General features: G+C 44.1%; 1 protein-coding gene across 2 annotated transcripts in view; it reads right to left on the bottom strand.

The window, feature by feature from the left end:
* The window catches only part of DENND2D (DENN domain containing 2D), a 796,377-nt gene that overhangs the window by 77,242 nt on the left and 701,595 nt on the right, over positions 1-17,540 (bottom strand). For both annotated transcript variants that reach the window (XM_078644124.1, XM_078644126.1), the window contains exon 10: positions 10,194-10,278. In XM_078644124.1, coding sequence (XP_078500250.1) covers positions 10,194-10,278 — 85 coding nt within the window. The remainder of the gene's footprint in view (positions 1-10,193; positions 10,279-17,540) is intronic.

Below are 17,540 nucleotides of genomic sequence, written 5' to 3'. Positions count from 1 at the left end.
CTGTGTATCCTTATACGCAGATGACCTTTTAATCTATGTTAGAGACGCCACGAGCGACCTGACATGTATTTGGGAAACGTTAGAGGAGTTTGCGGATGTATCCGGCCTCAAAGTGAACTGGGGGAAATCCTCTCTCTACCCACTGAGCCCTCATATGGCCCCGTTCGAAGCCCAAGTAGGCACCCAATCACTTGCATGGAGCTCCGAGGCCCCTCGATACCTAGGAGTACGGTTATACCACACCCCAGAGGACATATATGAGGGAAATCATCGCAAAGCCCTAGCCGGACTACGGTCAGCGGTGAGCTTCTGGAAAACACTCCCACTGGCACCTATTGGCCGAGTGGCCCTAGCGAAAATGGTAATGGTCCCCCGGTTGCTGTACCACTTCGCAAACCTTCCGGTGATCCCGCCCCGATTCTTCTTCAAAGAACTGAACACTCTTCTGACGGAGCTGGTGTGGGGAGGAGGCCGGCGACGAGTGGCGCTGTCCACGCTCTACCTACCTACCACGGAGGGAGGTCTTGGCGCGCCGGCCTTCGAAGCATACTTTCTGGCGGCCCAACTCCAATGGATGTCCTACTGGACAGCGGGACGTCCCACGGGAGAGACCACCGCGGCCAATGGCCCGGTGCCACAAGCTGCGGTCGTCCGAATGCTGCTACCGGGTACTAAACCCACACGAACTCGCCCTTGCAAATGTCCATAGCCCGCACCTGTATGATGCGCATCCACCGCATGTCCAAGGAGCAGCCGCCATATTCGCCCCTGCTGCCGCTAGTGGGCTTCCCACGGGAGGATTCCTAATACACACGAGGTGCATTTCGGGTCTGGACAGAGTTGTCAGTCACGGAGATAGACTCCTTTTTTGAGGACGGCCAGTTAAAAACGTTTGCGCAGATGATGGAACAATATGACCTCCCCCCGGGCAATTCTTACTCCATAGGCAACTACTAGACAGCAGCCGCAGGCACTGGAACCCGGATGCCGGTGAACCCTCGACGCACCCAGTGATCCATACGATTATGCACATGGGGGTGGGTAGACACTTGGTAACCTGGCTCTACAGAGCGATACGTTCCCTACTCCTTCCATCTCTCCAATCCCTACGCCAGAAGTGGGAGACAGACTTCGGTAGAGTGGTCCATGATAAAGAATGGAGCACGGCCCTGGAATATCCTAAAAAAGTTTCCAGAAACGCCAGATTCCGCAACATACAATTTAACGTCCTCCATAGGGCTTATCTCACACCGGCCGCCTACAGAGGTTTTTTCCAGAGACTCACTTCGAGTGTCCCCGCTGCCACTCTCCAGGAGCGGAATTCAGGCATATGTTCTGGGACTGTCCCACCCTCCGAAGATTCTGGGACACGGTCCATCACACCCTCGAGGAGGTTACGGCCATCACAACCATGACCACATGGGAGGCATGCGCACTCGGGATCTTCCATAGACGAAAAACCGAGAAAACACAATGCCGCTTTCTCTCACTGGCCATCCTCCTGGCGAAACGAGGAATCGCCATGCACTGGAGATCCCCCACGGGGACATCAGAAGCGGCATGGATAGGCGCAGTACAGAAATGGGGCAAGGCGGAGGAGGAGATACTCCGGGAGGAGGAGGTGCGTAGACATCGCAAACACCCCATTTCCCTGGAATGGGCTCAGCTACTATATAACTTTACACAGGCGACACGCCCCCAAGAATCGCCCACCGCCTCACAATCCCAGACACACCCTGCCACACCAGCCCCCACACTTCCGTGACATTGCCATAAGCACCACCTGACCGTCATAGGCGGCCGCGCCCAGCGACCCTTTAGCAACCAGACACGAGCCGACTACTCCCATCATGCAAATGCGACATGCGACCCGGGAGCACCGATTCAGCGCCCTGTCACGGAGACCCAGCTGCCCCCCCCCCGCTGCCCCTACCCTTTCCCCACCCACGTCATCCAGTTTATCCCTATGTTCTTGGGAGAGTTAGGTAGCTTAAGTTCGTAGGGACATTCCCCCCCGAATATGATTCACTGGAAAGGCCGATAGTCAATTTCGTCACGACATCACGTGCTGTTGCAGATCCCGCCCACGTAGTTGGTGCCCCCTGCGACACCCCCACAGTACCGACTACACTGCGAGCCCATCCCCTCATTGACACTAATTGACAAGTTCACATGGACGGTACTACCTCCCGGCAGAGGGATGCACGTGAACTGGTGGGAGGCCACGAGGTCCACACTGCTGAATTGCAAGGAAAATGGTAGTCGAACGACATAAGACCTCAGACTGGGGGAGATCGCAGTGGGACTAACTCTAAAGGTATGTATCAATGATCCTGCACTGCGATGTCCGGCTAATTTCACGATTACTGTCATGTTGATTGTATACTGTAACCTAAAACCCAATAAACAAATTTAAACAAAAAAAATCTACAGAGGAGAGCCCTCGCTTATCAAATTCTGTCCACTGTTGTTCTGTATGGCCTATGCAAATTGCACCATTTCCCCATGTTTTAGCCTTATTAGGCTATTTACTATCTATATGCAGTAGCCTTTGAGCTCTATGTCACGCATATGTCATTGCATATAGAATAAGGTTTGTTTTCATTGTCTGTCTGTGGACCTCGGTATACATTAGTCCTATTTCTCTGTTCTTGACTGTGATCCCATTTTCTTTTCGACCCACAGCGGGTTGTTTTAATGTTGCATGCATGTGATACCTAAGATGTGCTAGCTGAAAAGCCACCCAGTACAATTTAACATGCTGTTGTCTGAGGCCTCCTCATTCTGTGGAGACATATAATGTAGCCATTTTAAGTCTAAGGGCCCGATTACAAGTATGGTGGCGCTGTGCCGACGCTCTGCCGACACAGCACCGCCAAAGCAGCACAACGACCTCCGCCTTATAATGAGTTGAGGCAGATGCCTGGAAAACACGCACCGCAATGGGAACAGCAAAAAATGTTCCAGCACAGCATGGATGGTGACATCCATGTCATGCTGAAACTTTGGTGGAATACACACAGGGGTATCTATCAGGGCTTTATAGACTTTGCACCTCTGAAAACGTAACCAAAATGTCATCTTCATAGAAGAGGGCTTTGTGCTTGCCTCCATGTGTCTGTAATCAGAGAATCGTTTCTTATGGCCGCTGCGAAAGTTTCCAATGTCAAAATAAAAAGGAGAGAATACAGAGGACTGCCCTGGCTGGTTCCTCTTCAGATGGTGATTGTGTGTGCCACAAATCCATTGTAAACCACCACAGCAGTGGAAACCCCTTTATTTTTTGTGAGAAAGCCCTCTCTCACCCCATCCTCTCCAGCATTCAGAACAAATAGTCATATTCAACTCTGCAGAAGGCTCTCTCTGCATCCAGAGACACAGCCACCTTTTCACCATGACCATGCATCACTTGCTATAAGACAATAGAAAGAAAATGGGATGCAGCAGAGCGATTGGAACAAAGCCCACTTGGGTGGGGTGTAATAAAGTCGGTAAGTGTCACCACAGGTGAGTGGCCAATACTTTGGTGAGAATCTTGATCTTAACCCTTATTACTGATTTTGATCTATAACTCCTGCATTGCGTGGGCTCCCTGTTTGGCTTCAGCAAAAGAGAGATGCATGCTGTGTTGAATACTGGGAGGGTGTTCCTTGTGTTATGTCTACAAAGAGCTTTTGTAGCAATGGAACACATTTTTTTTATTCAATTCATAGAATATGACTGAGTAGCTGTTCTGGCCTGGGGATTGACAAATGGGCATATCGTCTATTGCTTGAGATATTTCTTTGGTTGTAATCTCCAATTCAAGTGCTGGAACAATCTTAGGGGACAGTGTGTTTAAATGAAAGAGAGAAAAAAAACCTGCCTTTCTGTTCCAGATAGTTGTTACCATCTGTTGTGTAAATGGACTGTTAATAATGTTAGAAGGTAGCTATGATGCTTATGGGGTGGGTTAACAAGTTCCCTTTAGCAGTACTTATTGTCAGTACAGCTCGTTGCGCTTCTTTCTGTAGAAGTTGAAGGACTAAGAGCCTTCTCCCTCTCTCGTTGTGGAGTCGATGTATACTAAAAAGTGCCTTCTCTGTATATGAAATTAATCTGGCACTGAGGACACATTTTGCTCTAAGTAGTATTTTGTGTGTGTGCATATGATTGTATAGATCTGTGCGTATCCATATTGTCCATTTTGGGTCGCGGAGATGAGGAAATGACTATGCATTTATAGGATGTTCAGAGCTTGTGCGTTTTTATGCTGAAGAGTATTCAGATGCGCTGATATTGCACCTGCCAGATCTAGTCTTCCCTAGTCAACTGTATTGTTTAGAATCAAAACAACTTTGGAGGATCATGATGGGGTTGAATGCTTTTTAAGCATCCTTTGATTCATTCCTTCAGCTCCATTCTCCTAAAACGTTATGATATGAGAAGACTTGTGAGACTATTCAAGGAAAATCAACTATTGTGCCTTCATTGGTAGTCCCCGTACCCCCCGTTTCTTACAAAATTGAAATAAACTATTGTGCCTTGAGGAAGGTTTTGGCTCCACTATCGGCCACTACAGAAACGCGCGTCGGCACAGTTTCATGGTGCAACAGGAATGTTTGTAACTTTTTTGAGGAATCAAATACGAAATAATGTCTCTTGAATATACAAATGAAGATATAAAACAGTGCTATTCCTACCAGAGTTAACTATCTCGAGACAAAATATACAGAAGAACTCTGGTCTGTCTGATGGACTGATGTAAATATTTTCCTTTATGCAAATCTTTCATAGTTCTATGTACTATTATTATTCTTGCCCCTGTTCTTCATATTGGCGTACATATGAATTTTTGCCTTCAGTGGTATGAATGGAGATGCAGGATGAGTGAGATTGTTGGTGGAGGTTTGAGTGATTCAAAATGAATGTTGTGGGATGAGAGAAAAGAGTAGTAAGGGGAAAAAAGAAGAAATCTAAGATATGTTTTGGCACATTTACTGTTTTATAAATTAGGTAGAATATTTTGTAGTTTTGATATATGAATGATCTAATAAACTGTAAAATGATTAATAGTATGATAAAGCGTATTTTTTCATTCTCGTTCCATGCCGATTTATGTTCAATCCCTTATATTGTAGCGAGATATTTCTTCTTTTATACAAGTAAAGGCAGGTGGCGATTTGTTTCCCTTTCAAGGTGTTTTTTCTAGTTTCATATGCTTGTAGTCTTTGAGGATTTTGACCCGTTTCTTTAGGGCTCAGATCACAACACTAAATATGGAGTCAAATATGACTGGAGAGGTTTCTTATTGTAATAGGTAATAAGACACATTGAGCCTCCAGATACCTCATTGTAGTTTTTGGCACACAAAATCTATGTGAATCTAATGATTCACATAGATTTTGTGTGCCAAAAACTACAATGAGGTATCTGGAGGCTCAATGTGTCTTATTATCTATTACAATAAGAAACCTCTCCAGTCGTATTTGACTCCATATTTAGTGTTGTGATCTGAGACACTACCAGAACCAATATCTGAGCTCATGAATCTGGTGAACAAGGAACGTGTTGCTAAGTACAAGTCAATTTCAGTTGGGTACGTGAATACATGAAGTGAACGTGTTGTCCTTGTCTCCTGGATGTTGTGAATGCCATGGGTGTATTAGTGAAAAGTCATCTATCAAATCCTGAAGTAAGTGCCACTACTTTGATTGGGGCATGTGTGACCTGATTTTCCTCGTATGGGTCTTGTACCAAATTACAGTTGTCACCTGTGAGCGTTTTGCTGGGTGGGGAGAATAGGAGGAGTCTGGTGAGGTTATGGAACAGAGCTTTTTTATCTCCTAGTGTGGAATATATAGAGCCTACTATTAATGTTTGTTGGTGGAGGTGTAATCCAATAAAAACACAGTGGCAGTCAGAATCCCTCCATGTCTGTGTAGTATGGATTGGGACTCCTTTACATATCAGAATGACCACCATTCTCTTCCTGCTTGTTCTAGATGTCTTATCAGAGTTGCCAAGGACAGTCGTACGCAGGAAAAATGGACCTTCCCTATCCATTCTTGCTTACATTTTTCAGTTTCCAAGGGTGAACGCTGTGTCTCCAGCAAGAGACCTAGTTTAAGAAAGAACCTTTTTCCTTTTGATGTAATGCCTGAAACAACTGGTGTTCAGTAATACAATCACTAATCTGGGGAAAAGGGTCTTGAATTTCTGTTACACTAAACCTGAAGAGGTTGTGGATATGACAAAGTATATGTGATTTGCCAAATGGGTAGCTTAGAGCATGTTCAGGCATACCCAGACAACTCCTATAGCACAAAAAAAGTGGGTGCAAAAGAGAAGTGTGCAAGCAGCCTGGTGTGTTGATGGGGTGGGCAGGGGCAGCAGAAATGAGAAGGGCTCTCCCAACAGGAGATTTTATATTGAGATGAGCGTATTACTCGATAGTTGAGTGAAACTTGGAATGTTACTTTAGTTGATAGAGTTACTGCAGAACAAGGGAACAGGTTGGCCAATACACCCTGGCTGAACTTAAGTTCTGGGAGGCACATGGTCTGTTCCATATTAAATGTACTACCTAGAGAGAGTGCTGGCAAGTCCGGGATTCAGGTTTTGAGGTGGATCACAATCGGGGCATGGGTGTTAGCGGAGAACAGGCCGCACTCAATGTCATTGAAGGGTGTACCTGTACAGAAAGCATGATGCATCTTGTAGGGCAGTGCAAATAAATAAATGTTGAGTTCAGTAAAATTACTGATTGGGTTCAAGCAGCCCTCCGACTGTTACTTCACCTCCACACGCCATGTCACCATTACTTTTTGGTACGACTGAGGAGTCTTCATTTTAACCATTGTGGCACAACTTTTTAAGAATTAATTAACTGTTGATTGTTTCTGTGTTCATCATGATTTAGGTTTTGCCTGAGGTTGCTTTACATGAAAGCCATGAGACAAATGGGCCTGAGAAACCTGTAGCCAACCTAATGTTGAGAAAAGAAATCACACCAAGTGTAAGACAATGGCTTTTTGCACCCACTTTTGCCCCCATTTTATGACTATTAGGTACTGGTGTAATTACTTTGTAGTGCACTAGTTCGTGCCGACCAGGCCTCGGTGGATGTGCTACAGCCCTTATAAATAAGGAAATGAAAGGACTGTGCATGTGGTTTACTGCTTGTGGAAAAGTCTTCCCCAAGGCGAAACAAAAAACGTGACTCAAATAGTCAGTTGGCTGACTCCCTGTTAACAGACACAGGGCCATAAAAGGTAAGAAGCCTGCTAAATTGAGAGTCAAGCACCAAAAAGCCTCATTGTCGCTGGATGCTGAGGTGCAGCTTGGGAGACTTAGTCCCAACCCTACAATTCTCACCTAAGTCTGCTAGACCTGGGGTAGTCATCAGAGTGCTGTTTTGTCACTGAGCACGGAAGTTACTGCAAGTTAAAGGAAACCACTGGTTTTGCTGTAATTGGAGACCAGTAGACTATTGGCAACTTGTTTTGTGGTGAACTTCACCTGGATTTTATGGGACATCAACCACTAAGGCAAAGCTGCCCCTCTGTGTTTGTGGACCAAAGGGTGGCCACAGGAAGACCCCTGACATCGGTTCAGCATCCTGCATTTCTTTCATCAGGACCACCCCATTCAGCTCTATGGGAGTTTGTCTATAGGGCTTGGAACAAGATTGGGACTGCTTAAACTACAAGGTAACTGTTCAACTGGATCGGAAAACAGCCATTACTCCTACGTTTTTACATCATAAAGCATTTACCACATATTTTGTACAATGAGACAAATGCTGGCATGCAAGTCTTGACATCATAAGACTTTATTGTGCAATTGATCATTAGATGGCAATGTTGCACCTTATTCTTTTACCTAGGCAAACAAAAATAGTTAACAATAATATAGGCTCAAAACTAAATATAGGGGGTTTAGAGGCAGTGGGTATTTTATAAATATGCAGAATTAGGTTTTTGGGAAGGTACCTAGGTATTTATTAAATACCAATGTAGTGTCTCTAAAGTGTCTCTCTCAGTTATCAAGATCCGACATCTTGGATGTATTTTATTTAACCATGTGAAATATAATGTTTAATGCAACATTTTCACTTCTATTTGTAGCATTTTCAAAGATTTGTGCTTTAAACAACACAATTGTAAATTACTAATAAATCTGAATTAATAAATAGATGTAATGGTATGCATGGCGAATGTCTCTATGCTAGCTGTTTGCGTGGTAGATGACTTTTTAATGTACCAAAATTTAAATGCGTGGTAATGGTAGGCCCCTAAACATTTGCGTAGTAAAAACATGAATGCTAAAGCAAAGCGTTAGAATGTCATACAACCAACTGGACCAGGCTGGTCCCTGTGACTGGCTTCTTATCAAAGCTGGACCCCACAAGAGTGCCCCTATAGCATTTTCAAGATGCTGGATGTGGCTAAACTTAAACTGCGAGTCACTGTAAATTACAAAGGTTTACTGCAGTTAGTGAAAAGCGGTGGTTTATTGTTGCATTAAAAATTCCTATCTTCTGACCCCGCTGTAGGATTTTTTATGAAGAGCTGTCTGTTTAAAGCTCAAAATACAATCTATGTTTATAAACCGGTGCTGCATTTTTATAGTGTTGCGTTTTCTTCTTTTTGTTACTTCTTAATGATTTACACTTGTTCCTTTGATAAAGCCTGACTGCTTTGAGCCACAACTATCCAGGACTGAGCTAAGGTTTTACAAACGGACCTGATACAGAATTGTGACTTAATTACACAGTGAGGTTGCACAACCACACCATCTAATAAACCACTTTCCTCGCACCCAGGATATCGGCTCAGCTATCCAGTGTAAAGTGGAGGCAGCAGGTGCAGTAACCTTAAAACCTTTAAGCCCTCTCATCAAACAGTTATCCGAGGTCTATCGAACTTGGAGGCGCAGCATCGATTGGACAGAGTTCCTAGGGAGGTCACACTTCTGACACTACAGGATGGCCTGCTTTCACCAAAGTGAAAGGAAATATAGCCTCTTTATGAGGCTGCCTTTGAAAAATTAAGGAAACCTTCCTAGCCAGAACCAGCAATATCCTCTTTTAAGGGTATGAAATGTTGTTGTTACATATACAAATGTAGTTCACTTCCTGGTCCACACCCCTAGAAAACCACAAACACTAGCAACTACTCAAGGCTGGAGCTAGACTGATTTACAGTATACAAGACGGCCTAGCCGCAGCACTAACACTTCGTTATATATTATAAATGGACTAAATGATGGCCAGAGCCCCGATGGAGGACAAGCTCACTCTTCGGAGGAAGGAGGCTCGTATGACTCGGATGGGGTGATGTCAGTCAGTATATTCAATGTTTTTTCTGAATACATTTGTCTCCTGGTTCCTCCCTCTTGCACCAGAGCTTCTATGACTATAATATACGGTTTCACTGAAGATGGAAGTGAGCGTTGTGTAATTAAAATGGACACCTTTCACTCTGTGCGTAGTTTGGCCACTCTTCACAGTGTTAACTGGGTTTATGTTTTGGTGCTTTATATTGACTGCGTTGGCCTAATTAATGATCTGCTTAAGAGTGTGTGAATATGAAGTTCCTGGTAGCATGCACTTCATTCCATGTATTAGATAAATGTGTATTGTAGAAATCAGCAGCATATCGTCAATGTCAAAAAGACAGTTTACGGTTTGGGGTGTCAGGTCAGGTCATAAGTAAGTTGCCATTCTTGTTGATGCTTCTTGGTCTGACGTTAGATGCATTTTCAAATTGGGAAGATGTGGGCTAAAACAGTGCACGAGTTCTGTTTCTGTGTACGTGGGGGCATCATGAATGTAAACGAATGTTGTATATACTGACTCTTCCAAGATAGAGTTTGATGATCAAGTTTCTAGTATTCTATGCAAAGCAATAATTTTGTGAAATGTGTTAAAGAAGAAGTAATGGAAGCTTAAGAAGGTTGGAGTAATCCTGGCACACGTAAAATTATTGTAAGACATTTAACTGCGAGATCTGTGCACAATGAATGTGTAAAATAATTCCTTATCAAAAGTAAAAGGTAACAATTCCGTTCCAAGGAGGCTATTATAATGGCATGCTGGTGCTAACATCCTAAATCACGTCAAACTAATTAAAATAACTAATTCCCAATAACCAGAAATGAACACACTTTATGGAAAACAATTTCCTTTCGTTTTTTAGATCAAATCTTACTTTGTGCAACTCTTTTCTGTTCCGTCAGGGAGAAAAGCATCTCTTTCTGCAACTTCGGAGGTACAATGTTTTCTTCATCCCCAGCCTGTTATAAAAAAAAATGCAAAAGATAACCCTAAGAATGGTCATTATAAAAAAAAATGTTTCTCAAAGTTAAATAATTAATACTTACAATTTGAGGTTTAAGAGCGGATTTTAAGTTACATTTTTAAGTTTATCCTAGTTGCAAGGTAGATTTATCTTACTATTATACTGAAAGAGAGATTGTCCGTGCCTACAATTCACCATCACTTTGTTCCCAACTTGTTCTCAACTTAAGAAGTGCTCACTTTGAAGGCCACATCGATGCCAGCAGGGTGGCGATCGGAGGAGGTGGGGGGTGGAGATGTGAATGTGAAGTAAGGTGGGTATAGTGTAAGCATAGCATATACACCTAGTGCCTGAAGTGCACAATGTGAAACCAGAAAACAAACCTGGGATTAATTCCACTTCAGCACTTTACCAACTGTGTGATCCTAGGCAATTGTTTTATTTCACTTTCTCAGGTCTCGGCTAGTAACGCGCGAAGCGCGTTCTCGCCAGAGAACTATAGTTGTCGTCTCAGCCCATAACGAGCTGGAATGTGGAGACAAGACCTGGCCGCGCGCATCGCGCTGTCCCATAGGATAACGTTGTGCGCGGCCACTTCTTCTCTCCCCAGCATAGAGCGGATCGCGTCGCGCGCCTCTCTGGAATGCAGGGGGAGTCTGCAGAGAGGCGCGCGGCGCTGCTAAAGAGGCTGACGTCGGAGACTGAGTGCGGGAGAGGCGGAGGCAGAGGAGGGCTGGACCGGCAGGCTTCATTCGGGAAATGTTTTTAAAGCAGCTTGCAAAACGGGTGCATCTTATACAAATGTAACCTCAAGTTCGCAAGGCAGACTGAGCAAGAAATGTGTAAACATGGATTTGACAATGAAATGACACTAAAACCAACCCACTGCCGATTATGAAAAAAGAAACCGAAAGTGCATTTGTACGACATAAGCGTGCAACAGTAAACTGCCTAATCAGCTAATTAAATTCAGAATACACAATTTACACATGGAAATATCACAGTTACGAAACTGTGTCCTTTTGCCTGAAAGTGCAATCGCAAACATCCGCCCCGCGCGCTTAAAGTGCTCTGTATTTTATTGCTTTTTAAAGTCTTTGATGAGAGTGTAAACGGAGCACTTGCACACAACATCTCTTCAAAGTGATGCGGTTCCTGAAAACAGGACGGTGTCAGCCCTTCCAGACAGACTCCGCGCACGAAAGTTTGCCAGGAAACGCTGTTCTTTGCACGCTGATCACCACCACTGCCATGCACACACAGACACCACCACTGCCATGCACACACAGACACCACCACTGCCATACACACACGGACACCACCACTGCCATGCACACACAGACACCACTACTGCCATGCACACACAGACACCACCACTGCCATACACACATGGACACCACCACTGCCATGCACACACAGACACCACCACTGCCATGCACACACAGACACCACCACTGCCATGCACACACAGACACCACCACTGCCGTGCACACACGAACACCAAAGACACCACCACTGCCATACACACACGGACACCACCACTGCCATCCACACACAGACACCACCACTGCCATGCACACACAGACACCACCACTGCCATGCACACACAGACACCACCACTGCCGTGCACACACGGACCCCACCTCATTATGCAGGAACTGCGCCTCTCGCCCCGTTATGATGTCTCGGGGGCGTAAAAGACAAATGTTATTACATCGCAACACCTCGCAAGCTGTGTTTTTTAAATTATTTTTTATCCTCTTTACGGTTTGTGGCATATTGAATTTTACATTGTCTGTTATTTTATTAACCTACCAATGTCCTGTCCCGTCCCCCCCAGCCCACTTCCATCCTCTAAGTAATGAACCTCTTTTTGAAAGGCACACATGGACACCACCACTAACATACATACACGGACACCACCACTGCCGTGCACACATGGACACCACCACTGCCATGCACACACAGACACCACCACTGCCATGCACACACGGACACCACCACTGCCATGCACACACGGAAACCACCACTGTCATGCACACACAGACACCACCACTGCCATACACACACGGACACCACCACTGCCATGCACACACGAGCACCACCACTGCCATGCACACACGAGCACCACCACTGCCATGCACACACGGACACCACCACTGCCATACACATACGGACACCACCACTGCCATACACATACGGACACCACCACTGCCATACACACACGGACACCACCACTGCCATGCCATGCCAATGTTAATATACCAATTGCGAAAAAAAAAGTTAATGCAAAGCATTGTCATTTACAATGCCAGTAACTCAAACTTTAATGCTGCGAGACCTATTGCATTGCAAATGCTTGTCTTTTATTAGCACATATAAAAGTACCTCGAAATACATGACTTTAGGATGTGGCTGCACAAAACCTTCTTCTGTGCTTTATTTAATAAACTATAACGTTGTTCGTGTATTACAGGAGGGCACCCTAAGAATGCACATAACAACTGACTTCCCTCTTAGTTCACTATTGTCATTGTTGTCAGTGTGGAGGAATAACTTAAAAAAATACTTCTCAATGCACCAATATAATCTGATATACTAGGGTGAAATGGTTCTGCATGTTAATGAAATACACTTGTTTAACTTTTGAAAAAGCCTTATCATATTTGTAGGTCGAGCCTAACGACTGCTGTAGTAGAGTATGGGAGAGACGCCTCGCCCACTCTCCTCCCATATTTTTCATTGCCTTGTGTCATTATCCTTAGTAAACGCTGCCTTTGGATTCGTTAATAGGCTTGTTAGTCCCTCCTCCTTAGTACGGCCATGTCTTCATTTGTACCCTCCCATGGCGAATGTCCCTTTTACTTCAGTTATTACACAGGACCTGTTATTTAGTCTGTAAGCACTATTTACTTTATTGAGTTTCTCGTACTGCAGGCTGGACATGCGCTGCTTCAGCTGAAACCACTTGTGTTTTTTAAGCAGCACGGCCGCCCCGTAACAGGGCCGCCTGCTTTCAATCACTTTAACCCGGCATTATCGCGTGTCTGTTTCAACCCACTGTCAGGACCCATGGCGTATTAAAAACACAATGTAGACTTGTAGGCGACTCGATGTTCCCTCGTTGCCAAAGCAGCAGTGAAGAATCAAAGGGAAGCCCGAGTTGGACTGAATTGTGGCGGATTCGGAATTCCAAGATGGCCGCCACTGGGGCGAAGTTGGCGGTCTAGCTGTTCTAAGCCTTCCCGGTGAGATTTGAGATGACGCGCGCTCAACTGTAAAATTGCGCACTTCACTGAGAATTCTACCCGGAGCGGTTCTCTATTAGTCATTCTCCGTGTTAAAGCAGCTAACACTCTTAGTTTACAGAAAGACATGTTTCCAGAGTTTTCCTTGAACCAGAGACTTACAGTAAGCGACAGACAGTGACTGTCGTAATTATTTTCCTGAAGCGAAAAAACCGAGTTTCCTCACTGACGGTGTCGAAGAACAGAGTTCAAAGAAGCTTCGTTCTCTTCAGTGGCGGAATCATAGAACAGCTTCCAGGAAGACTCGTCTATCAGCGCTGTGCTGTTGAACTTTGCCCAGTAACGCTTCAGTCTCTTCAGTGGAAGAGTGTCAGAGCGGCAGCTAGGAGGCTTCCTGAGGCGGCAGTACGAAGACGAAGCTAAGTAGAATTTTGGGTTGCTAAAGTTAACGATAAAGACTGAATTTCAATATTGTATTTTTGCGCAGCAGAAATGATCGCCAATGTAATCCAGTATTAGTTGATAACCTGAAAGAAAGAAACGAAAGACTTTAATGAAGTATATCGACTAGCAGATCTTGACACTCATTGAAAATAAAAGAAAGAAATTTACCTGAGGAACTCCACAGAAAGATTAGAAGATCTTCTTATGAAAGCGAGTATTTTAAAAGAAAACAAACTAATTAGTTGGTAGGTAGTGGTTAGACACTTAAAAAACCAATACGCAGTGTATGCAAGGATTAGAACTAACCTTAGCCAAATGTCTTACAGATGTTGATTCCTGAACTACCAATGGGAACTGCGTCACACTTAAGAAGAGAGACAGGTTACTCCAGGACCTTGGGTAGGTTAACAGAATTAGTACTTAGAGATAGAGTAGATGAGAGTAGGAGGAAGAAGTTATAATTCTTGTTGTGTTTTTAGTTTTCCTTAGATACCTTCGGTGAGCTGATTACAAGCTGACAGAAGAACCGAGTGAAAACCAGAGGGTCCAGGACAGTCTCTTCTTGTTCTTTATTATTTTGTCCACTTCCCCTTTCCCTCCTTTGAATTAATTAGAGTTGGAATTTATTTGAACTCTGAGGAATTTGAAGGTGGGCGTTGGGACTTAGCATCTTCTGCTCCTGAGCAAGTATTTAAAGACAAGATTGGTAAGAATTGTGGTCGCTGACAGAGTGAAGTGCCCACGTTATAAAACTTGCACCCGAGCAGAATGGTTGAGGGCGTTAATTTGCAGAATTTGGGAGTGGTCCTAGATGCCATACAAAAAGAGTTGGTAGCAGTTAAGGAAGAAAATCGCAGTTTGAGACAGGAAGTCATAAATTCCAGAAAAGAAACAGCGGAGTTAGCTCAGAGGATAAGGCAACCACATCACACCGACAGGGAAGGGGCCACTACTTCGGCGGGAGATGCAAATAGGTTAACTACACAGGTTATACATTCCCTGTCTCCTGTAATTCCTTTGGCAGCCCCAGAAAGATTCAGTGGGGATCCACAAAAGGCACAAATATTTATGACGCAATGTTCCTTGCATTTTATGTGCCGCCCTTCCATCTTCCCTGATGCGCAATCTAAGGTAGCATTTATCTTATCATACTTGAGTGGAGATGCAGCGGCGTGGTCGATGCCCTTTGTATCGCGAGATGATCCTCTGTTACAGAATTTTGACGAATTCAAAAAAAGAGTTCCTGCGGATATTCGACCGAAGGCGAATTTCTCAAGCGGTGGATAACGAGTTGTTGAAGTTGAAACAAGGAAATAGAGATCTGGTGGCTTATTTGGCCCAGTTCAATAAGCTCATTATGGAAACAGATTGGCCAGAGAGTAAAAGAACGGCGATATTTTATCGAGGATTGCGTGATGAACTAAAAGACGGATTGGCACAAATACCGAATCGTCCTACTGAAATCTCAGCCCTTATTGACTTGGTACTGGAATTGGATTTCCGTCAAGGCGAACGAAGAGGGGAGAGAAAACAGGAGTTTAGAAATGTAGTTCCCCGATTTGATCGAGCAAAACCAGAAGCTGGAAGAATTGTAGAAGGTTCTTCAGTTCCAGAACCTATGCAGATAGGAACCATAAGGGGTCCGCTTTCAAAGGAAGAGAAAGAAAAAAGACGAACCAGCAATTTATGTATGTACTGTGGTTCTAGCGGACACTTTGTGCGAAACTGTCCAAGAAAACCTAAAGGTACATATAAGCCGAAGGAAAACTCACAGCACCCCCTGTAGAAGGAGTTGTACAGGAGGTTGCGAGTTTAGAAAAAACTCCACCTGAGCATCAATTGGCAAACACCTTGCAGTCATCCTCACCGCATTTGATACTTACAATGACAATAAAATTCCGTCAGAAGATCTTGAAAGGAGTGGCAGTGATGGTTGATTCAGGAGCCACAGGAAACTTCTGTGACTTGAAGTTTGCAGCAAAGATAGGATTGGACGCCATCATCAAGACGAAAAGTGAACCGGTTAGAGCAATTGACGGAACCAATCTCTCGTCAGGGCCCATTGTTAGTCATACCGAATTGGTACAGTTAATCAGAGAAGATGGGCATCAAGAAGATATTCATTTCAACTTAATTGATGCTCCCCAGTTTCAATTGATCCTAGGACTTCCTTGGCTCACTGAGCACAATCCCACCATAAACTGGAGTGATAGAACTATTGAAATGAATTCGACTTATTGCAAGGAAAATTGTTTCAGAGATGAGTGCGGAACTACCAAGGAGAATCCAGCGCATTCTTTATGTTCTGCAGAAGCGTCTGAGTGCGTGATCAACACACAACCAATACCGCAAGAGTACCAAGACTTCAAGGATGTGTTTAGTGAAAAAGAAGCTGAACAATTGCCACCCCATCGTGTGTACGATTGTAAAATAGATTTTGAACCCGGAGCTAACATGCCATGTAGTCGTGTCTACGCCTTGACAGAGAAGGAGCACCTACATTTAAAGGAGTATCTTGACAAATACTTGGCCAATGGATTCATTCGTCCATCTCAATCGCCGGTATCTTCGCCTCTGTTTTTTGTGCCTAAGAAGGAAGAAGGAGAGTTGAGAACGTGCATTGATTATCGAGCAATAAATGGAATCACAAAGAAAAATCGATATCCACTTCCTCTCATTTCCGTCTTGTTAGATCAGGTGAAAGGGGCACAAGTGTACACCAAGTTGGACTTAAGAGGGGCCTATCATCTCATTCGCATTAGGGAAGGAGACGAATGGAAGACGGCTTTCAGAACCCGATTTGGGTTATTTGAATACCAGGTCATGCCCTATGGGTTATGCAACGCACCAGCGGCCTTCCAACATTTTATAAATGATGTCCTCAGTGAATTCATAGACCAATGCGCAATTGTGTATATCGACGACATCTTGATCTATTCAGCAAATACACAAGAACACCAAGAACAAGTCCGAAGAATCTTGCAGAAGCTTCGTGAGAATAGACTGTTTGTAAAACTGGAAAAATGTGCTTTTAATGTCACCCAAGTAGAATTTTTGGGCTTCGTAATTTCTCCAATGGGAATCAATATGGACAAGAGAAAGATTCAGGCTGTTCTAGAATGGAAGTCGAATCTAACAAAGGGTTGTAGCTGGGCGCACAGCGTTTGTTTTTAAGAATTTTAGATTTTGTAAGGTGCTCCAGAGTATCACCTTCTGCCTGAAGGTGTAAATAATCTAGGGGGGTAGCACTATCTATAGAGAATAGTGTCCTCCGGGCTCCTCAAGTGTCCTTACATATAGGTTTCTTACAGGTTGAAAAACACTAGTGAAGTTCACTCATGGGTAAAGTTCAAATGTTTAATTCAATGTTTTTATCGTACATCTTGTTCAAGTCACAAGTGTGTATTACATGATATCCATTTGGTTTAATGAGAGCACTCGTATAATCCAATGCATTTCGGCATTACAATCATGCCTTCATCAGGGAATAAACTCTGTATGTAAAAAAGGAAACGAAACCAGGTCTAAGTATTGAGAACGAGGGCATATTGCAAACGCTAACGTG

The sequence above is a fragment of the Lissotriton helveticus genome, chromosome 5_1, assembly GCF_964261635.1.
Source record: "Lissotriton helveticus chromosome 5_1, aLisHel1.1, whole genome shotgun sequence".
Taxonomy (NCBI): Eukaryota; Metazoa; Chordata; class Amphibia; order Caudata; family Salamandridae; genus Lissotriton; species Lissotriton helveticus.
This window is presented reverse-complemented; position numbering and strand designations above follow the sequence as displayed.